Raw genomic sequence first — 24,421 nt, 5'->3', positions numbered from 1 at the left:
CCCATTTCTTGGGAGACCCATTGATGAATTTTAATTAAAAAAATTCTATGCTGTTTCATGTTATAAAAATATATTAGTATGCAGTTTTATTTTTTATTAACAAAAAAAATAAAAGGTAAAATATTAATATTAAAATGTAATAGTATCTCCATTAGTATCTAAATCAATGCGTATATACTAAATACTAATACATTTAAACTAAAATGTTAAAAATAACGTTTGGAAAACATGTATAATAACTATATATATTACGTTTTATTTTGATTTGTGTGAGTCATGCATTTTTTGGAGATAGGATATTAAATTGCAACAATTAGCGATTATTATAAGCTATAGAAGCTAAGTACGAAATATCATTGCAAATTAGGAACAAAATCATCAGAAACTTGACTTTCTGTTGGCAATCATGTCTCTTTTGGTATAATCACTTTAATATAATTCAGTGACGCTGACTTAAGACCAGATAACGTTAAGAGTTTGGATTTCTTTAGTAATTTGTCAAGATTATATATACAATATACTACACTATGTTAGTTTTGGAAAGCAGATTAAGATCGATCAAAACAATAATCTATGGCTTCGTACTGTTTATTATACATCTTCATATATCTTTGTTCTTATCACATTGCTCAAACAGTTCAGGTAGCAAAAGAAACAAAATTTCGATATTCAGTTAATACATTATTTGCATGTAATTTGACTCATATATCTAATGTTTATCGCAGAAAGAAATAGAATACGAATGTGTGGATATCTATAAGCAACCTGCATTTCAACATCCATTGATGAAAGATCACCAAATCCAGGTATGTGGGTTCATGATCATTAGAAAGATGAGTTTATCTATACACAATTTCATATCAAAATTATTTATCAAGTGCTTATTTGTCTCTATCCTAGATGAGACCAAGTGTCGATTTTCAAACCACGGTATCGACGGAGCCGGAAACATCAGATTTATTCACTGGTAAAGCAGAAGAAAGGTGTCCTAAAGGACAAGTACCAATTCACATACCGCAAATTAACTATACTAATGACTTTGTCCAACCGAATAGAATAATTACAGAAGCCAATCTACATGTAAGTATTTTAACCACGATGTTAAACTACAGTATTTTAAAAATAGTTATAGAATTTGTTTTTGCGACTTTTTATATATAATTTACTAACATGATAAATTATTTTTGGTTAGTATGCAATTATTAGACCATTTGAGAATTACACAAAGATATGGGGTGGAGCGCAAGCGGTTTTCAATATTTACAAACCACGAGTATTGAGAAATCAATTTAGTAAAGCTTGGATTTGGCTAAATCACAGAGAAAAAGATGTAATAAGCAGCATCCAATTTGGTTGGGCAGTAAGTATACTACAAAACCTAGCTGTCCATAAGAATCATCATATGCCGAATTAAGAACTTATCGCACAATTGATCTTCTTTTAGGTGCATATAGGATTGTACCGAGATGATCGCCCAAGGTTAACAACATACTGGATAGTAAGTGATCTTTACTTTATATTTCAATTCAAATGTCAAGCTTAATGACTTTTAATATCTTTCGTTTTTGATGTGCTAGTTATCAAATAAGTACTTATTATTTATATATTACAGTCAAATCGACACCAAAACGGATGCTACAATGTGTTATGTCGAGGAGGATATGTCCAAGTCCATAAGACAATCTACCCCGGTATGGCTTACAATAAAATTAGTGTCTTAGGCAAAAGACAGTCCACTGCTCATCTTCTCGTCGGTCAGGTAAAAAACATATAGTAACAAAATATATTTAAATATTTAGTAGGTTATATATAGAACTTATATATGTACACCAATCATACAGGATTCCAGAACAAAAAACTGGTTATTGATGACGAGAAAAACCTTGATAGGCTATTGGCCCTATCAAATTTTTTCGATGCAAGGAGTATCACAAGTTTTCTTCGGCGGATATACAGGGGGGTTAGCTGGAGCTATCAGCCCTCCTATGGGGGCAGGAACTTTTCCGAGACAAGTAGGATATCGAAACAAGTTTGCATGTTTCATGAAACAACTTAAGTATTTTGAGGATAAAAGACTAGTAGATATTGATTCGAACGAGTTTGAGGAATATGTGGATAGTCCAAAGTGTTACGATGTATGGTATCGCGAGTTTGAAATACGAAGTGGAGAGATGCTAACCTTCGGTGGACCTGGTGGACAATGTGGTATCTAATCAATGGTTTCTTTGTTGTTGTTCTTTTTTTCCATTTTAGCTTATCTTGTTATTGTTTTTTTTTTAACACAGATTATATTGTTATTGTTGCTTCGTAATAATAGTGCTAATAATTTGTAGGTATGATTTTATGGCATTTTTTATTCAAATTTAATAAAATAAACTTATTATTCTTATATAAATTCTATAAACTTTATAAATGTGAACTAAATTATTTTTCAAACAAATTTTTATTTATTTTCTTATAAAATTATAACTAATTTTCATTCCAAAATTTTAACAAAGTCAAACTAAAAACAGTGATGGAAAAGGAGATAATTAAGAATCTAGACTCAAACGAGATTTAAGATTGAGTGTACCTTCGATTTAGTGCTAACAATTTTGTGTTTATTGTGTATATGATTAAAAGACAAAAAAAAGATTTTCAATAAAAAAATATCCATTGAATTTTTATCCTTTTTCTTAGAAAATAAAGATGGGAAACTATAGAAAGACGTTTTGTAATAAAACATCAATCTAGTTTTTTAATGAAAACAACTTAGAAATTTTAATCTTCAACGAATGAGAAACAAACATATTTTACTACAAAAAAATTACACATATTTTATTACAAGAAAATAACACTTTTTTTTAGAAAATAACAAAAATAACAATTTAGTTTTTACATTATATTTTTCTTATGAGAAACTACAAAATATTTTTTTTCTTTAAAATTTATTTCAGAGAAAGAATTATGTATCCATGCGAGGTTTCTTTGCATATTGAGCTTGAAAGTTACTTGAATATCCTGCCTCAAATGATGAAGCATGACCTAAGGACATGTTCACGTTGGGATCCACATTCAGATCTATGTCATGACTTTGTTTATATCTATACCAGGGACTTCACCTAGTTCTATGTTAGGATCCCTATTTAGATCTATGTCATGTACTTTGTCCATATCTATACCAGAGATTTCACCTAGTTTTATGTTAGGGTCCACGTTCAAATCAAAATTTCTAATTTTAGGATAACTTTCTGTGTTCAACAAATCAAATTGTCTTTGAGATGATGTTTTTTCTGCTGTCTGCAAAAATAAACAAATTATTAGTGGTCTTTGTTTTTAATTAAATTAAGATATGTTCTAGAACAAATAATCCTTCAATAAATACGTTAATTTTCAAGGATTTACCTCGAAAAAATTAGTAACAGCATCTGCTTTCCTTTTTCTAGAGCTGGTTTCTTCATTTCCTTTTTCTTCTCGCATTTCATCTACCTCTTTAGTGCAGTCATAGCAAGACCAACTATCGGGAACCTTATCTATTTTTTCCATCATGCAATAACTACAATAACAAAAAAATGATAACAGATATTCATATAAAAACAATGCTACTATCTAATGGCATAGTTAAAAGTTACGTATATTGTTGACAAAAAATATTACGTATGTTCTGCACCAACTCCGCAGTTGCAACAGATCACAAGTAAATATTCATATCCTTGATCACCACATGTATCACAAACAGTTATCTGCAAAATCATTATTTGATATACCATCATATATCGATAACATGCATAAGCTAATATCCGCTAAATTAATTAAAATAAAATCATTATATACTTCTCGCTCAATATGAGACAGTTCATTGTTATCATTGAGTATAGCCTCTGCAACTTCTGCATTTTTAACACTATCGCCATCACCATCATGCTGCACATACGATGTCATTTGCTCCTCATTCTAAAAACGTAAATACGTAATTAACTAATTATATTCATTTTTCCATGGAAATCAAAGATATATTCTTCCATCATGATGAACAGAAATGGATAATATATATCTACTTCTGAGAAAGATGTTCTGTAATATCAGATTCGTTTAAGTCATATGTGTTCTTAGAGGAAAATAATGGTGTCACCTCTTTAGATACAACAATATGATCATAGTCATGATTGTTCAAAATCATAGTTGATATTCTATATTATTTCTTGACAAATCTATTAGAGTCCAAATCCCTGAATCTTTAAGAAAAAAAAAACTAAAACATTAATGAATCTCAAACATCAATAGTAATGAACCACGATTTAAAACCTGATTCATAAGAAGAACTAACTAATAGAATTGATGATTGTGATTTTCTAACGATAAAAGAACAGAGCAAACAAAATCAACACAATTGAAGGAGAGAAAAGGGAAAAAATCTTCATAAATAAAACTAGAGAAGTGATCAATCTTAATAAATTTATATTTCACTCCTTGATATCATCAAATTTTAAGATAAAAATGAAAAATCTTGGAATCCTTGATCCAATTTGATTTTTGATTCATAATCAGGATACAAGTTATAAACAAATGATCATCTTGAATCATAATTAGACTTCACAAATAAAATTTCCAAATCATTCATAACTTTGAAAAAAATATAAACCATATATAATATCCTAAATTTATAGAATAACAATAAAATTATTTTAGCCAAAATAATCAAAACAAAAACCATAATTCTTCGAAATTTAATACGTTTTTCACTTGATGCAAAGAAAAATCCAAATCAAAGTGAAGATAAATAGATGAATTTTGAAAAATACTTACATAAAAGTCCAAACAACATAAAAAGTGATGAGCAAAGAGGGAGAAGATCACAAATATTTAAAGACCAAATTTAGAGCCAGTACATCAATTCATTAACTTATTATGTTAATATATCTTGTCTTATTTTATTTTCTTTGTAACTAAAGCAATTTAATGATGAATTGTATTTCGATTATCTATTTTAGGAATTATATTCAGTTAGTATTTGCTCTTATTATCTCTTGATTATTATTTTAATTTAATTTAATTAATTTTAGACCATATATGCTTGTTAACTTTTAAATAGAAATAGATTTATGGCTCTATTTTTGTTATTTTTGTTATGACATGTGTTTGAATTAAGAATACATATAAATTGAGATGACTTTTGTATTTGCATGTGTAACCTAAGTTATGAAAACAAAATGTAATATCGTCGTAATGTAGTTTTTATATATTGAACCGCCCACAAGTATATTCATGATTTAACTCAACGATTTAGTCCTAAAACTGGTGGGCCTACTCTACAAATGGCTACATTAGGATTTGGGAAATATTATATTAACTCTTATAATCAAAAACTTTAGGTTACATATAGTTACATAGTAAAAGAGTTTCCTATTGTATACGATCAAGTAGTATATATTGTTTTGTCTTTTAATCGTGATAGAGAAGTACATATATGTCTCGTCACAATTATATGTATTTTTTAAAAACTAGTCGTTATATGTGTTAAGTATGAAATAGATGACATAAAATGAATTAGTATCCTTTGGAATCATGAAGTTTCTATATTAAGTATATTGATGGACGTCAACAATTACCAGATCCTAATAAGTGCACATCATGTATATCTAACATTTCATCCCTATGTTAAGATTAGAGATATGCACCTCGTATCCATTGATAATTAATGATTGTTTGTGATGTCAATTTTTAGTAAATGTGTGTACGTCTATTACCAGATGCATGTAGGTCGAATTGCAACATAGAGTAGCACATTTTTTTCTTGCATTGTTCCTTAAATAAAATAAGCAAAATACCTTTGAAATAAAATCATTTTGCAGGCTTAATAGGTGGCTACATGATTAGCAGTATATGAACTCGTTGGATGATACAATGTTTATGTTTTTGAAATAAAAGCATTCAAACCAATCTCATACAATAATAGATAGTTCCATATCCAGCATACCATCTCCCTGAGGTGTTCGTGGTGCTCCCTCCCAAGACACTTGTTTTTAGAGTTTTTTTTTTTTTCTCTTTCAGAAAACCAAGACATATTCTTTATGAGAATTTCCCTAGCTCATACACTCCATCAAAGTCATTCTTCTCTTTCAAACATACTTAAGATCCCTCTAGGCACAACTCTTGTGTATCCTTTTTCGTAGGATAAACTTCACATAATTAACAAAACCCAACATTTTCTTGTGTAAAAAAAAATACGAAGAATGTTACATATGTTGTAATAGTAACGCCTCCCAAAAGAAACACCTTATGGGAAACCCACATGATACATATGTTATACATGCTCAGTCTCATTCATATATGTTAAGATGTCAAGCAATGGATATGAGTCTCATTCTGACGAAAGCCCATTAACTAAAACTATGGCCCATTTTATGTGCTGCACAAAAACGAATGGGTAACGTGTAGACATGCAAAGTGGTACAAATCAAAATCAATGATCAAGGTAACGTAGTCAAGTTCAATTACTCTTTGTCAAATTTAAGTGGTCTCTATTACTAAACTATACACAACCGTTAGATCAAATAATTCTCTACCATCCAACGGTCCAAAGTCTCCACTTCTATTTATTACAATAAAATGAGAAAATAAAAACGCGCGGTCACCGATTCTCTCTCGCTCTCTCTGTTACTAAATGAAGAAGAGAATCTCTCCGGCGAGATCACCGGCGTTATTCCGATAATTTCGCCTGAGAGTTGTCGCATGTTATAAATGGGTCTTCCTTTATTGTCTTGTAGTTCCACAAGAGTCACTCTCTCTTCTTCTTCTTCTTCATCTTGGTGTAGTAGCGGAAGCGGTGGATTTAGGAGTAGTTCTAAGCTTTTCGATTCTCCGGCGTGTTCGAGATCGGATTTGAAGAAACGTAGCGGGAAGAGAAATTCACGGTTAAACGGACTTTCGTTAGAGAAATTAAGGTCGATTAAAGCATCGTCGTCTTCCGCTGGACAGAGCAGTAGCGAAGTGATCGACGACGGAGATGCGGCGGCGCGTGGTTTAGCTGTTACTTCAGGAGATGTAACGTCGGTTGGAAGTTTCAGTAGCGGCGAATTTGTTGGTGCTGGTAGTGGCGGTTTAGCTGGACCTTCAGGTGAGGTTACTTCCGTCGGCGAGTTTGTCGGCGGAAGCGGCGGGGATTTTAAGGATTGGGATAAGATCGGTGCTATTGTTAGGTTGAGTTATGGAATCGGTGAGTCACGAGATGATTGAGCAACTTCGAAAAAGAAGTTTCCTTTATGAAATTTCAAAATTGAAACTTTATTTAAACAATGATTTTGGATTTGGTGATTTGGGAAAATATAGGAATATATTGTGGAATGGCAGTAGCAGGAAGATTCATATGTGAAGTAGCAGGAATAGATTACACAGGAGGTTTTAATGCTTCTTTAGATACAATTATCGCTGGACTTGGTTATGCTTCTCCACCTATTATGGCTCTTCTCTTCATTCTTGATGTAAGTTAGTAGTGATAATGAATGTCTCTTTAAATGGCTATGAAGGTTTGGGGTTTATGAGAAAGATTTGGTTGTTTATTGTATAGGATGAAGTTGTTAAATTGTCGCCTCATGCTCGTGCCATTAGAGATGTTGAAGATGATGAGCTTCGAGGTTTCTTTCAAGGAATGTCAGCTTGGCAGGTGAAGAACCCTCAACACAGAATCTTATTGATTGAATCTTTGAGAAAAAATGTTAAACCTTTGTCTTGTGTTTCTTTAGTTTATCTTAGTAGTTACTGCAAGTTCAGTTGGAGAAGAGCTCTTCTATCGTGCTGCGTTTCAGGTTTTTGCCTTCTAATAGTCTTCAATTGTTTTGTTTCTCTTTCTGTTTTAGGTATGTGAAGTTTTTCGTGGTTTTGATATTGTTTTGACAGGGTGCACTAGCTGATATATTCCTAAGGGGCACAGATCTTATCTCGGATTCTCGAGGAATGGTTGCTTTGGTATTATAGATTTTCTGTTCTTCCTTGTCTCCTTCTTGTTCCTTGAACTCGTTTAAGTGTATTTGACTTTTAATTGTTTGAATTTTCAGACTGGACTCTTGCCACCATTTGTACCATTTGCTCAAGTATTTGCAGCCACTATTACAGCCGCTCTCACTGGTTCTCTCTACTACATAGCTGCTTCCCCTAAAGGTTTCCTTCTACACTTAAAACATTTCTCTATGTTACAAAACCTTTAACCTCATAGCTGATTTTGTTTTGTTATTTCTCTTAGATCCAACTTATATAATGGCACCGGTCTTGAAAACTCGCTCTGCCCGAGACGAGCTGAAGAAGTTGTTTGCAGGTTCGTAAAACTCAGTTTAGCATAAGGATTTAGATATGTTCACTATCACACACTAAGGATTCTATGTTCCTTTTTGCAGCGTGGTATGAGCGAAGACAGATGAAGAAAATCTACTCTCCTCTTCTTGAAGGGCTTTTGGGTCTATACCTCGGCTTTGAATGGATTCAGGTTTTTACTTCTTCTGTTCACGCATTTCTTTTTTCGACATGTCGTAGTAAAATCGTTGATACCAAACTGAAAATATTGCAGACAAACAATCTTCTTGCTCCTATCATCACACATGGTATATACTCAGCCGTTGTATTGGGTAATGGTCTCTGGAAACTACACCATCATCAGCAAAGACTCCGGCTACGTGTTCAGAAACTTGAAACTGAAGGTGACAACAACTCAAGATAGATAAATAACTGTATAAAACATTATCCTTTGTTTTAAATTTTGTAAAGTGTCTGAAGTATTGAGCCACCATTGACTTGTACAAATAGATAGAAGCAAAGTAAATGTATAGAACCATTTAGTTAATAAGAGAGTAGCTATGTGAAGCTTTTATTTTATGATCTTCCATCTGATTTTATACTTGTTCAAGTTGAGAAATGATCCTGATGAAGACATCAAAGCCTTGGCACATGTCTGTAAGAAGGCAGTATTCGTTCTTTGCATGATATGTAGCCATGAGACCTGCAACAAAATTAAAATAGATAAGGATCAAAGATGAGGAAATTCAGCAAAGGAGAGAATCCGAGTTGGGTTTTGTAATACCGTATCCTGAAGTTTGCACATCAAAACCTTCATCCTACAAACCAAGAGCATGATTCATTGGTTTAGAAAGAGTAAGTTGTAGAGAACTCTGAAAGATCAGTCTTGAGTCTAGTTAAAGTACGGTTTATCAAATGGTTTACCTGGAGGTCTCGGATTAGAGGTAAAGTACCGGTGATCGAGTAAGGCTTCACGTGTCCAACAACTTCTTCGGTTGCTTTGCATAGAACGTGAAAGCCGGGAGAATCAAGATTACACGCAACTCCAGCTGATGCTTCATCAAAACTTAACGTGAGCCTGCAAGTGACAATTAAGACTTTTTAAGATTTCGGTAGGGACAATAAAATGAGAGAAAGAATAGAATCAGGAGAAGAAGAAAGTCCAAACCTTCCCCGTAAATTCTCATCTGGTAAGACATATTTTGAAACAGGACCACGGGTTTCGAGCCTCTCTATGTTACCGTTTATGTCGTCAACATACTCTTGCAACTTCGTTATCACTTCCTTCACGCTGCAAAAACAACCAAAAAGCCATTAAAGTGTGTCTAAATGCATTGAAGAAACGAGTAAGACAAGTGTGAAGAGACTTACTCATAGAAAGGAGTCAACCTGACATCACCCGAAACAGTACATTCTCCGGGGATTTGGTTGATTCCACCTGCTGGATCTGCAAAACCAAACAATTTATTGTAAGTAGACAACATGTAAAGTCATTAGGCACACAACATGCTATAGATTCCAAAACTTACAACACCACTGTGTTGGCTTCATGGTGGATGGTGTTGCAAAACCATAAACTTCCTCTTGTGGGTGAGGCGGAAAGTCTCTGTAGAACCGAGCTTGGATTTCCTTAAGCCCTTCCATTGCTAACTCCATCGCGTTAATCGCCTTCGTACAAACAGAAGAAAAGATCAATGCCAAGTTTGCAACTTCATCTAGAGTAATCCATTCATATATAAAATACCTTGTGAGCTAAACCGCTATGGAAAAGCTTTCCAGTAAACTGAAGCTTCCATGGTATCATACCCCCAGTTCCAACACACGGCTGCTTATCCGCTGTATCAATCCAATACCTTCAAAAGAATACACATCAATAAGCTTCAATCATCCTTCAATTTTCATCTAAAAACTCCCCAAGAAATTTCTAACAGAATGGAAACTAACAAGGGTCCGGATTTGAGCTTATCAAGAAGTTTGTCTTTCACCAGCATGTCCACACCAACACCAGGAATGGAAGAGTTCTCTTCGCTAGCGATGAAAACCGCCACCACCGTTGATTTCAACGCCGGTTTGGCTTGCCCGAGTTTCTTCATGAGTTCAGTGACAAGAGCAACGTGACCAAGACAATCTGTTGTCCCACGACCACGAAGCTTATCACCATCTATGCTTAGCGAGAAAGGATCAAATTCCTATGAACAAAAACCGAAGTCAACCAGAGAATCCAAAATTCAATGTAACCGATTAAACCCTAGAGTACACAAAACAGAGAAAGCTTTGAAATTTGGAACAATTCAGATCAGTTCATCGGAAATTAAACAGAACCCAGTATCAGATTTTAAGCTAATTCTAATGGGCACCGATCAAAATCACATATTTAGAATCAATCAAAATTACCCAATCATCAGGATTCGCAGTGACGACGTCCATATGCATTCCGACGAAAGACAAGATCTTTCCGGGAACAGATCCTGGGTACTCAACGATGAGATTACCTCTACCTGAATGATACGCGACATGATTGATCACCAGAGGACCACCACCAGTTTCTGTGCTATAAGGACGGAGAGAGTCAAGGACGTGTTTGACGATTAGGTCCTCTTGAGGGATGAGCTCCGGCGGATTGTTCTGGACGAATTTAGATTCGCCTATGAGTTTTGATAAGAGAGAAACGTATGAGTCTTTGTCAAGAGAGCCTATGGATTCGATCAGTGCTTTGGAAGACGAAGCCATTTTTGTTACACCAAAGATGTTTTTTCTTTTGGGGTTTGCAAACAAAACTAATAAGGTTTTGGTCAGCTTGTCTACGAGCTTCGTGTGTTGTTTAAGGTTTTGGACCTTTTCGGGTGGAGTGTTACGCTAATTAATTAAAAAATTATACGGAACCAAATTAATTAATGTACATATCACTATCCTCAACAACGAAAAAGAATTAAAAATCTACAGAAGGCTTTGCTTAATGTTGTTCATGTCTTCTATGGATTCCAAAATGTATTCCTTGGCTTTAGGATCTATGGCAACTCACACAAGCAACATCAATTGGCCACGCATCAAGTAAGGATCTGTTGCAACATCGCTCTGGATATTACCCTATGAAGCATGGAGGATAATATATGACCAATTCTTAAATCCACATCAGTTCAAATAGTTGATAAGTAGGTGCATTCGAATACGATATGGTATGGTCACGTGTTTCGGGACAGCCACACGATTCTATATATATGTGGTTATATCATTAAGTATGTAAGTTATGGATTGAAAAGAAACAGTTGATATCCTATCACTTTCGAAAATATTGCAACCAGGCAATCAATTATCCAAGTCGGTTCATCTTCTTAGTCACATAACTAAACCGAGAGCACACAAACAACGAGATTGACATGGAGCTGATCAGACCTAGCGTGATATATAATGTAATTGTGTTAATGCCGATTTCTGATAGATCCAATCGAAAGCAATTGTGTTAATGCCGATTGAGTTGTTAATATAATTGTAATACAAGTGATCACAGCTTCAACCATATATAAGGGATTGTGGTTGATAAGTTCTCAAAAGGTCTTTGGAAAAAGATATCCACGCTTTACTCAAACAACCCAAATAGACTCTTCTCGGAAAATGACTATATATTAATATTAACTTCTTGGCACATGTGATGATGTGAAGATCCACGAGAGAAACAACTAAACGATTAACTAATGAAATTCGACTATGAAAAAATTAGATTTGTTATTTAATTGAATTATTAGTTTAGTCTAATCAAATAACAATGCTAAGAGGTAAACGACAGAATTCTAAAAATTATACTTCACAATCTAATTATATTTTCACATGATATAGTAATAGTTTTTACTTTTAAAACTCCAACTTTAAATGGCGCCGAATACGTCATCCTTTGTCGCAAATTGCAACCAAAGTTTTTGCCATTTATGAAAACAAAGGTGAAAGAGACAATGGATGATTGATATGGGGATTCGAACCATGCTGAGCAGAAGAAGACAGTATAATTAAAGTATCCTATCTCACTGATTCAATGGACTGTTCCTCTCACAGATACAAAATCCCTAAATCCCTTTTTAATTTCATTTGGTCTTAGCATCAAACATCTGTAATTTATTTGCATGCCAACAAATTCATATCTCAGTTGTGCTTTTACGTACACGAATCTTGGTCGGTATATATATATATATATATATATCTGCTGTCTTCTTCGGTTTGTCTTGCTTCATCTTCAAAGTATTACATTTTCTTTCTTTAGAAGAACCTTAATAAGAGTCGATAACCCTAATAATTAAGCGTCCAAATCGTCACTGGGATCTCTAAGTGAAGATTGTTCTTTTTCTAAGTTAATTCAACCGCTAGAAAAGAAAATCATTTGGGTAAATATTAGAATTAAGTTTGAATATGACCATGCGTTGTAGATATTTTTATTTTTATTTTTATTTTACAATACATATACTATCAATGATTGGTGTAAATTTTAAAAAAGATAAATAGAAAATCTACATGCTATGTCGAAAATATATATTATAAAATAAAGAAAATGTATGATGCTAGCTAGAGATGGTGAGGAAGCGGGGACCAAAACTAGAAGAAACAACATATTGTTATGAATCAAGAGGATGCCCATTATAAGGCCCATTATCTAAGCCCATCATCGAGATGTTTCTAGGGTTTTACCCTTTCCTTGTACTCCTATATAAAGAACCCTTTATCTCAATGGAATAATACACTGATTTCCTCTATCTCTTTCTCTGTTTACAACACGTTATCAGCACGCTCTAAAAGGTAGATATAGAGATTCTTACATTTTTTTTAAGAACCATGTTTACTTATCGACTCATGGTTCATAGTACTTATTTTCTATTATTGAAACAAAACAATATGAGTCGATCGATGATTATAGTATAGATCGGTAAAAGCATGTTTTCAATGATTCAATAAAGAAGAGAATCATGCTTATCATTTGTTTCTATAATTACTATCGCATGATTCAATGATTCTACAAAGAAAATCGTTAAAGAAGAGAATCATGCTTGTTAATTGTTAATCTTTGTGATTTACTATTACAATATTGAATATATAAATTACCAATTTTATAATTATATAACTAATTTTGTAACTATTCATAGCCCGGTGGTGGGTGATGTAAGCATGTATTAATGTTTTAGCATTCCAGTTTTGAATAGTTGCATCTATATTCAATATCATTTTATAAATACTATATTATCTAAAATCCATTTATGATTGATATGATATCCCTTATTTAACTCCTTTGATTAAAACGTTATACATATCTTATCACTTTTAGATATTGACTTTTCCCTATTAAATATTTGATTTCCATATATTTGATTGTGTTATTATTATTTTTACTAAAAACGTTGCAAGATAATTTTTCTTTTTATAAGATTCTTTTCTCTAAATCTTTGTGGTATCTAAAAAAAAAATAAAAAAATAAAATAAAATTGTTCATGGTTTTGCCCTAATTTTGCACGAAATTATTTTACCTAAATCTTACACGAATTCATATTACCCTAAATAAAAGTTTTGTCAAGATATATGTAAAATCCAAATTTTGCACAAAATAGTTTTATTGTGATTGGTTTTACAATATTGCATTAAAATTGTATTAGTATATAATACTTGATTATTTTATGAAATAAATTGATTGATAAATAACTTAATTTAAAGGTATAATCACTTATAGAAATTTTCATGAATGACTAGTTTAATGTATTTTAAGAAAATATCATATTTTTGATGGTCAAAGTTTTTTCAAGAACTTAAATTATCACCAGAAGTTGAGAAAATAATTTTAAAAAAAAAAAAAACATTTCTAACGATGAAATAATCTAGTATATCAAGTAGTATAAAATCTTATTAAAAGATTCTAGAAGAGCATATACATTGTTTTCTATGGGAATACAAAATTAAAATCATCGATGCTGTATAGTTCTCCAAATCTCAAAGTTAATATGATGAGATATAAATACATTATGATTCTAGAGTGGAATTCAATACGAGATGGATGAACTTGAAGTTTCATCATCTCGAGAAAGAGAAGTAATGAATGGATAATAAGTGACATATCCAGAAGATTATGTTCAATCTTTGACTACTAAAGATCTAAAAGTTGTATAAAGCAATTCTTATATGAATGTGTTATTAGATAAAATAAATTATTACTAAAATAAGTTATTACTAAAACTTCAAGACTTGAAGTCTCTTTTTGAATATAACTCACATTGTTAAGAGAATATCTCTGATGCGGAGATGGTAAAACAGACGATTAAACTTTTACGCAAGTATCGTTGTCCTGTAGACACAATATTTGAAAGAAATTTAAAAACTATTATGAACTTAAATCGAGTGTTTTTCAAAGGCTAAAAAAAATATATGAGTTATTGATGATAAGTAATACTCATATTCTAAAGTGAATATAAGATCTTACATAACTAGTCAAATTAAATTTAATATCGTTTATATTAGAATCTAAAATTTTAATTATTATCTCGTTATTGTTTTATTAACATATGATTGATTATTAAAATATATGGAAGTAATTTTGATTATAAGATCTCATTAAGGGAGTAACTGATAAGCAATGAAAAGTAAATTAGAAGTTTTGAAAGAACTAGAAGTTTCAAAAGAATTAAAAGTTTCAAGAGTATATTTGGCTTAACCGGATTGGTCATCCTGGTTTAATGATGATGTGAAAGTATTGAGAATTATGTGGACATTAGGTGAAAAACCAGAAGATTCTCCCTAATGATTTATCAATTGTTACTTGCTCCGAAAGCAATATGATAATGTGATTTTTTACGAGTCAAAATAATTTGGACTTTATCTATTCGTAAGTATATACAAGGAGATGATTATGGATTGATCACCCACTGTATGATATTTAGATACCTAATGGCTATAAAAGATGCATCGATTCAATGGGACGCATTGACTCGATTGTTGCATCGACAAGAAGGTCATATTTATCCTTGTTATAAACCCGCAACATAGAGTTTGCGAGATTACTTTCTTGATTAAAGTACAAGAGTATTTCAGTGTTTATTTATAATAACCATTTTTGGATATCCGTTGGGATAAGTGTTTAACATTTTGAAATTCAAGTTCATACACAAAATGGTTTAGTAATATCGATACGCATCAAGCCAATGAATAATTAATAGTTTTCCCCATCATTATTGGTTTTGGGTCAGAAACCAAATAGTTTCCATCTAAAATCTTTGAATGTGAAAAGTGCTCCACCACAGCACGCTGAGATGAACCCTCAAAGGAGAATAAGTATACATGTTGGATATGAATGATAACTAAGCCATCCTAGAAGGATTTATATACCGCTCGTTTTGAACACTATCATATTATATAGTCAGCTATTCCAACATAAGGGGGAGAATGTATACAGCTGGTGAAAAAAAGATAAAAAGAAATGAATTATCAATGATCCTCGGAGTAAAGAATGTATATTAAGAGTCCAAAAGATAATTTAATTATAGAATTTAGCGTTGTAATTGCCAGACGCATTTGCTGACCCAAATAAAGTGATGAAGTCACTTATACCAGTTGTAAATTAAATGCTCCAGAATATAATGAGTGTCCTGTAAGGCCCAATTTCAAACTGCTATTGAGTCTTAAGATCGCATGAAGCGTAATAGGACCTTGGTTCCAAATATAAATATCCTCGTAAAAGTGAAGGAGCACAAAAATTAAAAATGACCAAATTGAGGAAATAAATATTTTGATGATCTCTTGAAGAGAGTGAATGATCTCTAGAAGAGAGTGAATGATCACTAAAAGAGACATAAACATGACAAATGAAACATTCAAGTACTTGACAATGAAGAGATCTAGCTAGCTATGTCATGTCAAAATATAATGGAATCAAAAGCAAATCGACGTCGTAATATATTTGCATGCTATGAGCAGTTGATATTATAGACAAAAAGGAGGATCATGAAAGAAAGTCTATTGAAAAGTGTACACAAAGTAATGATTAGCCAAAAATGGAAAAGAAGAAATAGACATATAATTATAATCTCTAGTAGAGATATTTGGACTAGTAGTCTATGCACATGATGTGTAAAACCAGTGGAAAATAAATGAGTCTTTATGTGAAAGAATAGTGAAATTAATGAGATTTTCACAAAGATAAGAAATGTATTATGAAGAGATATATTCTCTTGTGGTGGATGTATTATGAAGAAATGTATTAAAGTCTGGCAATAAGAGACGTAACACTGGATATGACATTTATATGAAATTCTTGAAAGATATAATCTCTGAAGGATTAATTATATGAGAATTATGTTCTCTAGAACTCTACTCGATCGAATAAAAAAAAAAAAAAAAAAAAGAAGAAATATGTAACATGACATATAATCATATAAATGTATATTTATGTTGAGTTTGTCAAAATATATTGATCAAACTAATATTTGTTTTGAAAATCATTAAAACTCCTACAAAGTTATCATAAGTAATACGATGACAATAATCTATGATAAAATATCACTAGATAATGATATTTATATGTCTATATGAAAACCATATAATTTTGATCATTAAGATTATGGTTATTAATTCCAACGAGATATTGTATTTGATTGAAAATCATCTCCTGAAGAAGATGTTTCCGAGGGGGAGATTGAATGATATGCGTGGATGTACCCTTTTTCCTTATCATAGTTTTTATCCCACATGATTTTTCTATGACAAAGTTTTTAACAAGACATTAAAGAACACGCAAATAATACACTTGATGAATATTAGAAAATTCTATCAATCATCCAAATGAATATCATACACTAATGATATTTAGAGAAATAAATAAGATGGTCAAGATGAATCATCTAAAAGATTCATGAGCAGCAGAAGAATGGCGTTGTACTTTATCCAGAAATTTGTTCAAGAGAAGATTTGGCAGACTTATTCTCAAATACTGTTTATTCTCTGTCACATCTTCTAATGATGCAGAGATTTTACCAATTCATGAAGCTAGCCGCGAGTGTGTATGGCTAAGATCCATAGTTCACCATATACAAGAAGACTGTGGTATGTATGCAGGGAAAAAGACTCCAACAATTATGTACGAAGACAATGCAGCATGCATCACACAACTCAAAGACGGATACATCAAAGGCGATAGAACAAAGCACATCCTACCAAAATTCTTCTACACACACGATCTACAAAAGAGCGGCGATGTACGAGTTCTACAGATCCGTTCGAATGATAATCTGGCTGACTTATTCACCAAGGCGCTACCTACTGCTACTTTCAAGAAGTTAGTCTATCGTATCGGATTACGCCGTCTCAAAGATCTCGACGAATATACTCATAAGGGGGAGTAATTGTATGTTGCACTCTTTTTCCCTTAACCATAGTTTTTCCCATTGGGTTTTCCTGGTAAGGTTTTTAATGAGGCAGCATTTCAAATACTTTACGAGTTATGATACTATAATGGTCATCAAGGGGAGTGTTATGAATAAAGATAGATGCCCATTATAAGGCCCATTATCTAAGCCCATCATCGAGATGTTTCTAGGGTTTTACCCTTTCCTTGTACTCCTATATAAAGAACCCTTTATCTCAATGGAATAATACACTGATTTCCTCTATCTCTTTCTCTGTTTACAACACATATATATATATATATATATATATCTAATTGCCTAGTTTTAAATGTTTTTGAATTTCACAATTTATTGTAGCTAGTCTAGTTGTACTAATATTCGGGTTGTAGTTTAATATAAAGAGAGTACTACATTGAAGAAAAAAATGAAAAAAACGAAAAGAAATGAATAAAAGAATGGTTGTGGAGACAGAAATAGATCTGAGTAAGAAGAAACATGCAACGAATTAAAAAGAACTCACATGCCTTCTCTATCCCTTCTTCCATTTTCAGGTGGTCCTCAAATCTTCTTCCATTTTTTGGATTCCAATTGCCTTTACCCTAATTTAGGCCCTCTATTTATTATTGTGACGTTTCTTTGTTCTACGTATTTTTTAGAATTAGACTGAATTGAAAGTATTTAATATCGAGATATATAGTTACACCCTTATTGTAGAAGCAACGTACATCACATATTATTTGTGAAATGCATAAACTTACAAGAACTTATTCAATCAAGTTTTTGAATTGATCTCTTAGCTAAAGTCGGGGATAAGACCAGGATTAATTCAAGTTTCTCCCCTACATCGTGATAAAAAAGGCATTAAATATCAGATATATTAGAGAACTTTAGTTAGAAAAAGAAAAACCAGATTCTCTGTCACGAATGATACTTCTGAGTCGCCTGAGCATTAGAAAACTAATTATGACAAGATATCCATAAATCGTTCAAAAAAGATATATAGTTAAATATTTAATCAGAAACTAAATCAAAATAATGCATGTACAAACTACTTAACATGACATGGAGTAATAGAAGTATAAAACGAATGGAATAAATTAAAACTCAGTTCAACGCATATCTCTTCATCATTCCAATACTCCAAAACCCTAAAGCATATGGAAATAGTAAGAACAAATTTGCCTTCTACGAAATATGTAAAAAAATATTGGCTTCTTATCTTCTGTTGAGGAATGGTTTTTTTTTTTTTTTTTAAATGTGTAGACGCTTTTAATAATTTGAAAGTTTTGAGCATTTGAAACAAACTACTGATAATGTTCGTTAATTGTAAATTTTCTCCATCAAACGGAAATTTGAATTCAAAGAGCCTTGTTACTTTTCAAGAAAATCATTACTAAACCAAGTAATGATAAAGACAGAATATATAAAAAGCAATAGTAATCAATACATATATGGGTTCTATGGGATTTCTGAGATGAAATTTAATATAAGTATATACAAATCATATAATGCAGGGTTCATTGTATATATTTCGATCTAACCAATCAAATTAAGTAAACATATACTTGTAAACTTACGCTCTGAAATCAAGGAACCAAAGCATGAAATCGAATGAATTTAATTGTGATACACAATTCAAGCCAAATTGAATTCAGAATTTAACAACAACATGTAAATTAAGATTTAAAGAACCTGTGTATGAATAGATATTAATGTGAAAGCCTCGAGTGGGTCATGAAAATGAAATGTCACGGTGGATGGTGCCCTAGCCGAAGTTCAAGATCAAGCTCATCCACTGATGTTCCTGTCGCTTCTTTCATCGAGCCAATGCTCTCATCATCTCCTGTCGAATATTCAATAAGCCGAGGAGGAACTTCTACTGGAGAATTCAACATTGAAAACGGAAGGTTGCTCGGAGGAAACGAAGTCGTACCATAAAGATTCACCATGTCACCAGAATTACCAAAAATGCCACTAGGGTTTTGCAGTTGGTAGAAATGGGACAAACCTTCAATGTTACTCGCCGTGGATTGTATTATAAGTGTCGTTGTAGGCAACGGCGGAGCACAAGAATTGAGTAACATCCCCCCGTGGCCGCTTCTAGCCGCAGCCGCAACGGTGGAACCTTGATGAGCCCTAGATGAGGCGCGGTCACGGCGGTGGACATTCATGTGACCGCCTAAGGCTTGAGCAGAACGGAACTCACGGCGGCAGAAATTGCAAGTGTAAGATCTTGGAGGCCAAGTGGTACCAGAGATGTTGCCTTTAGTGTCTTGCTCAAAGGCTTTGACTTCCCAAGATTCATCATCATCCTCCAATTCTTCAATTTTGTTAGGGTTCCACATCCATGCACCACCGTTCATTCAAGGATGAGTTTTTTTTGAAAAAAAAAGAGAAATCTCAGTAGAAGATGAAGAATAAGAAGAAGATGGGGTTGGTGGATAATGATGTAAATTCAATAATAAATATAAAGATGGACCCGAAATATATACATAGATAGGTCACTTATCTTCAAAATATCATTTTCAGTAAATGAAAGAAATTTTACCATAATAAATTTTACTGAGTGTAAGAGCACACACATTTTGATTATCACATGTATAATTCAAAATTTGCAAATATAATATACTTTCTTTCTATTAAATCCAGTGCAAACATATTTTAGTAACTTATATATGTTAGAAAAGTAAAAATGAAATCTCATTTTCTATTAATTACTTACATATATTTAGCTACTTTCAGAAATTTACATAAACTTTACGTCTTTATAGAACTCTACACTTTTAGGTGTGTTCTTCTATCTTCGTTGGTACTTTGTTACAAAAAGACATTAAATCATAGATTGCTATGCATTTAATTAATATAGGAAGCCCAATTATAAATAAAAAAATAGTGTGCATTTTATATAAATAGGTGAAGATTTACAGAGGAAAAAGTTGGTTGTGACTTTGATGTCCTATGTAAGGTTAAGACAAAGTTTGTTTGCTTTAAATGGTGAAGCAAAGATCTTAGCTTTGCGTGATCATTACTAAGATTCTCTTGTTAGAATCTGACAAATGACTAGAGTAGCTTTACACTGTGACATTATGACCATATATTTTAGATAATCATCCTACATATGGCTACAATTCGAGATATACATACATTACAAAACTATATATATGTATATAGACACACATGTATGGTGTATGAACTCATATTATATATATTATTTTCTATGTAGAAAAAGATATTATTTTTTTTTCTTATGCCAAATGAAAATTTTATTACAATTTGAAATCTAGGAATATTAAACAATACAAATTTTGGGAAAAAAATGAAAAACAGAAGAGCTGAAAGTGATGGGCCTTGATATCCGAAAGATATTTGCCATGTAAAGTTACATTAACAGTGGTTTCGTTGGGAACTTAGTTAGATTTCAACTAGATCGCTCTTTCGTTGGACCATGTGGATTGCATTTGTTTTGTCATGTTTTTCAAATAAATAAAAACATAAAAAGGGACTTAATTTTCCTTGGAAAATAGTCAAATTACAGTACAATGATAAATCTCAGCCCAAATAAAGGTCATTATGGATCCTTGCGTTTGCTTTCAATGGGCCGTTGGACAAGTACGTAATTTAGGCCTTTTAACGCTCTTTTTATTTTATTTTTGTTTAAAATGCGAAAAAAACTTCATCATGATCAGTGATAAAATATGTTTGTTTATAGGAACACTATATGATTTTAATCCAAAATTAATTGACAATGAGTGTACAAATTTAAGTGCTAATTAAAATTGGGTTAAAAGTTTCAATAATTCCAGTCATTTTAATATCATAAGTTAATTATAAGCATATATAATTTTTCGAGTTTATCCATCACAAACATTAGACGAACGATGTTGAAAAAAGCTTAACCCGATAATATGCATCTCCGAGTTAAACATATATACCAATGTTGGTACTTGTATATCTCATTGGGTCAAAACGTTTGTATGTATATAACTATATTATTGTATTGAAGTTGAGAATAAAGGAAAGATAGATTAAGGGAGAAGCAAACAATGACGTTTTGCCAGCGAAGCTTTTTGGGAGCAAAGAGAATCCTTTTGCAGCTATCAAACGACCGCTTCTCCCGGACGACGACCTTTGGCCGCCCATCACATCTTTCTCTATATTTATCTATTTAACAGATACTTGATGAAAAGAAAAAATCCTGATCATATGTAATATAAGATTTTCTTTTGTCAACATTTACTATATAAGATTTTGATTTGAAATAAATTTATAGACGCATTGTTTTCTTGACTGTAAAACTAACATGATGATTTCATGTTTCAGAAAATAATATAGACTAAGTCTTGTGTGATTCGGTTCATTATTGTATTTCATGTCTCCAAGCTATTGGCTATTGTTTATTCACTAATTAATACGTGCTTTGTCATATTGCTTTCCGTGAAACAAAATATTGGTTAATTAAGACCTAATCGGTCCATTAATGATCTTATCATAAACAACGACTTGGTGCATTTCGATGACATAATATTAGTATTATTATATTTACAAAACAATCTATCATGTGTAAAAAATTTAAAATCAATTCGTATCCAATGTGTGTATACTGAAAAAGAATACGCAAAATATATTTAGATTGGCTCAAATGATCACATGGAGTCATGGAGGCATACATAGATGTTAGAGCTGCGGGAATCGCACGTGCCCACATGGTAAGTTCTGACTCTATTTGGCTAGATTTTTACACGTGGCGTCTTCAGAGTGATCGAAGCGTTTAGAAAAGCACGTGATGCGTGTTCGTATTGGCTATCTATCAAATCCCTTGCCTTCATGCCCGTACTTGCAGGTAAAATAAGCACACGGACACTAATTCTATTTTTTTATTTTTTGTTAGATAGTTTATTTTAAAGTTATTAAAAATTAATACGTTATAAGATATTTAAAAACGTAACAAAACTGAAAGACTATGACGAATATACATGTAATGGGGTGATATAAAACTAAAACATCAGTTTGACAAAACATGTGCCACAAAGTTTACACTACTTTTTTTCAGCTTTATTAGTTTGAATTTGAAAATGTAAGTTTATTACAGTATATGTATTTAAATTCCATGCTCTCTGTATTTTTGAGAATATTTAAATGTAAAAAACAGCTACAAATTGTTGGGTACAAACCAAATGTCCCACATCGAAAGTTTAGAAAAAGAGTTTTTAATATATAAGTCAAGTCCAACTCCAACTAGTATGAGGTCTTTTGGAAAGGAACCCAATAACAAATCTTTGCGGGCTTGAAGATATAAGCTCAAAAAGGACAATATCATAGTAAATGAAAGTTGGAATAAAGCCCATTACAAATAATATCTATATATACTTGGAAAAGCAAAAAAAAAAAAACATATGTAAATTTATGTCATCAGAAAAATAACCAAAGAAGTGATTAATGTTAGATCTATGCATAGTATAAAGGAAAAAAAAAGGTACAAATATTATATGTGAACATAATCAATTTCCTCTATTAGTGGGAATTGATTACATATCTTTTCACACTAAATTTTTCTTTGGTGCTAGAAGAAGAAAACACAAGTAATCAAGGTTATGTTAGATTTTCTTAATATTCTTATTTATTCGATGTTTAAATTACATTTGAACCTTTTATTCTATAATAGTTTCAAATTCTAACATTTATTATTCACTATATATAATGGTAAAAAATTACTGAAATATAAATGTGTGAAGTGATCTTATACATCTCCGGGATAGAATGACGAGAAGATAATAAACATCGTATTGCGGTACACGAAGTTTTTAGGATTTGACAATCTCGTTTAATTTTTCCCAATAACTATAAAAATGATTCATTAGGTTAACCTAGTTATTAAGTGTGTGCGTACTATTGTTTTCACAAGTACTGATTAGGGAAAGTGTTTTCAAGCATGTGAATATTGAACCATTAAAAATTACTTTAAACTAAGATTACTTTTACACAAATAGTAACATTTGTCAACTAACTATATATATATGAAATCTTCCCTTTGTTGATAGATCATTGATTAAATAATTTTTGTATACAACTCACGTTATTCTTTAACTAATAAATGGGTGGATATTTTAAAAACTACTACTATATTACTATTATTACGTGGGTGTGTGCATAAAAGACATAACAATTTATGTATAAGTCCTAAAAAATAAGAAAGGTGTTCATTGCATAATGATTGCATAATAAAAACATTATGATATCGTGGAAATTTTTAATATACCAACCTTTCTTAATCAAAAATGGTTTTAAAATTTGTAGGTTTATAGTATTACACAAGGAAAGTATCAATATAAAAATGCATCGATTTTTCTATTCTTTTTTTGTATTACAGTATCCAACTTCATATTGTTTTGAATAATCTTCATGTTATTATAATTATGTCACACTTTAATGGGGTTTAACATTACTAATTTCAGAATTAAGTATGTGTTATGATGTTTAATTACACCGTTTTACACTATTTAAATGAATAAAGAAATCATTTATCTTGGCTAGTAATGTTTATTGCCTTAAATCACATGTTTATTGAAAAATTGTGCTCGATATGTTTTTCCCCATGAAAATATCATCAATATTAATTAAATCTTTCAAAAAACTAAAATATCACCTTATATTTTCCTTATAATCGAAGTAATTAAAATCAAAATTTTGAATTAAGTTCACTAAAAAAACGATTAAAAAGTTCAGAGAAGCATTCAGGTTTTTGTCGTGTAGCATCCAAAGCTCCGTCTTAGAGGCCGACAATTATATATTTG

At 31.8% G+C, this 24,421-nt stretch overlaps 5 protein-coding genes, 1 long non-coding RNA gene and 1 pseudogene across 9 annotated transcripts; 3 read left to right on the top strand and 4 right to left on the bottom strand.

Moving 5' to 3' along the window:
• Window positions 1-518: 518 nt before the first annotated feature.
• Window positions 519-2,389, top strand: AT4G17860 (carboxyl-terminal proteinase-like protein, putative (DUF239)). The gene is made up of 7 exons (NM_117895.5): window positions 519-642; window positions 726-806; window positions 901-1,080; window positions 1,193-1,360; window positions 1,445-1,498; window positions 1,613-1,759; window positions 1,842-2,389. Exons 1-7 carry the CDS (start codon window positions 574-576, stop codon window positions 2,211-2,213), a joined length of 1,071 nt encoding a protein of 356 aa, NP_193520.3. The 5' UTR covers window positions 519-573; the 3' UTR covers window positions 2,214-2,389.
• Window positions 2,390-3,060: 671 nt separating this feature from the next.
• On the bottom strand, window positions 3,061-3,921 carry AT4G17850 (uncharacterized protein; the record flags this gene model as incomplete). Its single annotated transcript, NM_117894.1, has 4 exons — window positions 3,061-3,279; window positions 3,385-3,535; window positions 3,637-3,722; window positions 3,814-3,921. 4 exons carry the CDS (start codon window positions 3,919-3,921, stop codon window positions 3,061-3,063), a joined length of 564 nt encoding a protein of 187 aa, NP_193519.1.
• Window positions 3,922-6,399: 2,478 nt separating this feature from the next.
• AT4G06745 lies at window positions 6,400-6,787 on the bottom strand. The gene has a single exon (NR_142027.1). It is a non-coding gene; the product is annotated as an other RNA (long non-coding RNA).
• AT4G17840 (CAAX protease self-immunity protein) lies at window positions 6,400-8,859 on the top strand. Its single transcript, NM_117893.5, has 9 exons — window positions 6,400-7,195; window positions 7,309-7,460; window positions 7,547-7,642; window positions 7,722-7,784; window positions 7,876-7,944; window positions 8,034-8,136; window positions 8,219-8,290; window positions 8,370-8,458; window positions 8,540-8,859. Exons 1-9 carry the CDS (start codon window positions 6,721-6,723, stop codon window positions 8,687-8,689), a joined length of 1,269 nt encoding a protein of 422 aa, NP_567542.1. The 5' UTR covers window positions 6,400-6,720; the 3' UTR covers window positions 8,690-8,859.
• AT4G17830 (Peptidase M20/M25/M40 family protein) lies at window positions 8,668-11,098 on the bottom strand. Of its 2 annotated transcripts, none has more exons than NM_117892.5 (9): window positions 10,660-11,080; window positions 10,210-10,454; window positions 10,010-10,118; window positions 9,795-9,933; window positions 9,637-9,712; window positions 9,434-9,556; window positions 9,190-9,343; window positions 9,050-9,083; window positions 8,668-8,968 (listed from the first exon to the last, which is right to left on the bottom strand). In NM_117892.5, exons 1-9 carry the CDS (start codon window positions 10,993-10,995, stop codon window positions 8,862-8,864), a joined length of 1,323 nt encoding a protein of 440 aa, NP_193517.3. In that variant the 5' UTR covers window positions 10,996-11,080; the 3' UTR covers window positions 8,668-8,861. The 2 variants fall into 2 exon arrangements, with proteins under 2 accessions (NP_193517.3, NP_001190758.1); NM_001203829.1 differs by having other exon boundaries at window positions 8,724-8,968; window positions 10,195-10,454; window positions 10,660-11,098.
• Window positions 11,099-14,866: 3,768 nt separating this feature from the next.
• Window positions 14,867-17,764, top strand: AT4G17820 (annotated as a pseudogene; the record flags this gene model as incomplete). Its single annotated transcript has 1 exon — window positions 14,867-17,764.
• A 1,119-nt stretch (window positions 17,765-18,883) lies between these two features.
• On the bottom strand, window positions 18,884-20,090 carry AT4G17810 (C2H2 and C2HC zinc fingers superfamily protein). 2 transcript variants are annotated; one of them, NM_001341243.1, is made up of 2 exons: window positions 19,564-20,071; window positions 19,217-19,473 (listed from the first exon to the last, which is right to left on the bottom strand). In NM_001341243.1, exons 1-2 carry the CDS (start codon window positions 19,991-19,993, stop codon window positions 19,379-19,381), a joined length of 525 nt encoding a protein of 174 aa, NP_001328418.1. In that variant the 5' UTR covers window positions 19,994-20,071; the 3' UTR covers window positions 19,217-19,378. The 2 variants fall into 2 exon arrangements, with proteins under 2 accessions (NP_193516.2, NP_001328418.1); NM_117891.3 differs by having other exon boundaries at window positions 18,884-20,090.
• Between the last annotated feature and the right edge of the window lie 4,331 nt (window positions 20,091-24,421).

The sequence above is a fragment of the Arabidopsis thaliana genome, chromosome 4 (genome assembly GCF_000001735.4).
Source record: "Arabidopsis thaliana chromosome 4, partial sequence".
In the NCBI taxonomy this organism is placed as follows: Eukaryota; Viridiplantae; Streptophyta; class Magnoliopsida; order Brassicales; family Brassicaceae; genus Arabidopsis; species Arabidopsis thaliana.
Note: the sequence above shows the minus strand (reverse complement) of the source record. Positions and strands in the feature narration are given on the sequence as shown.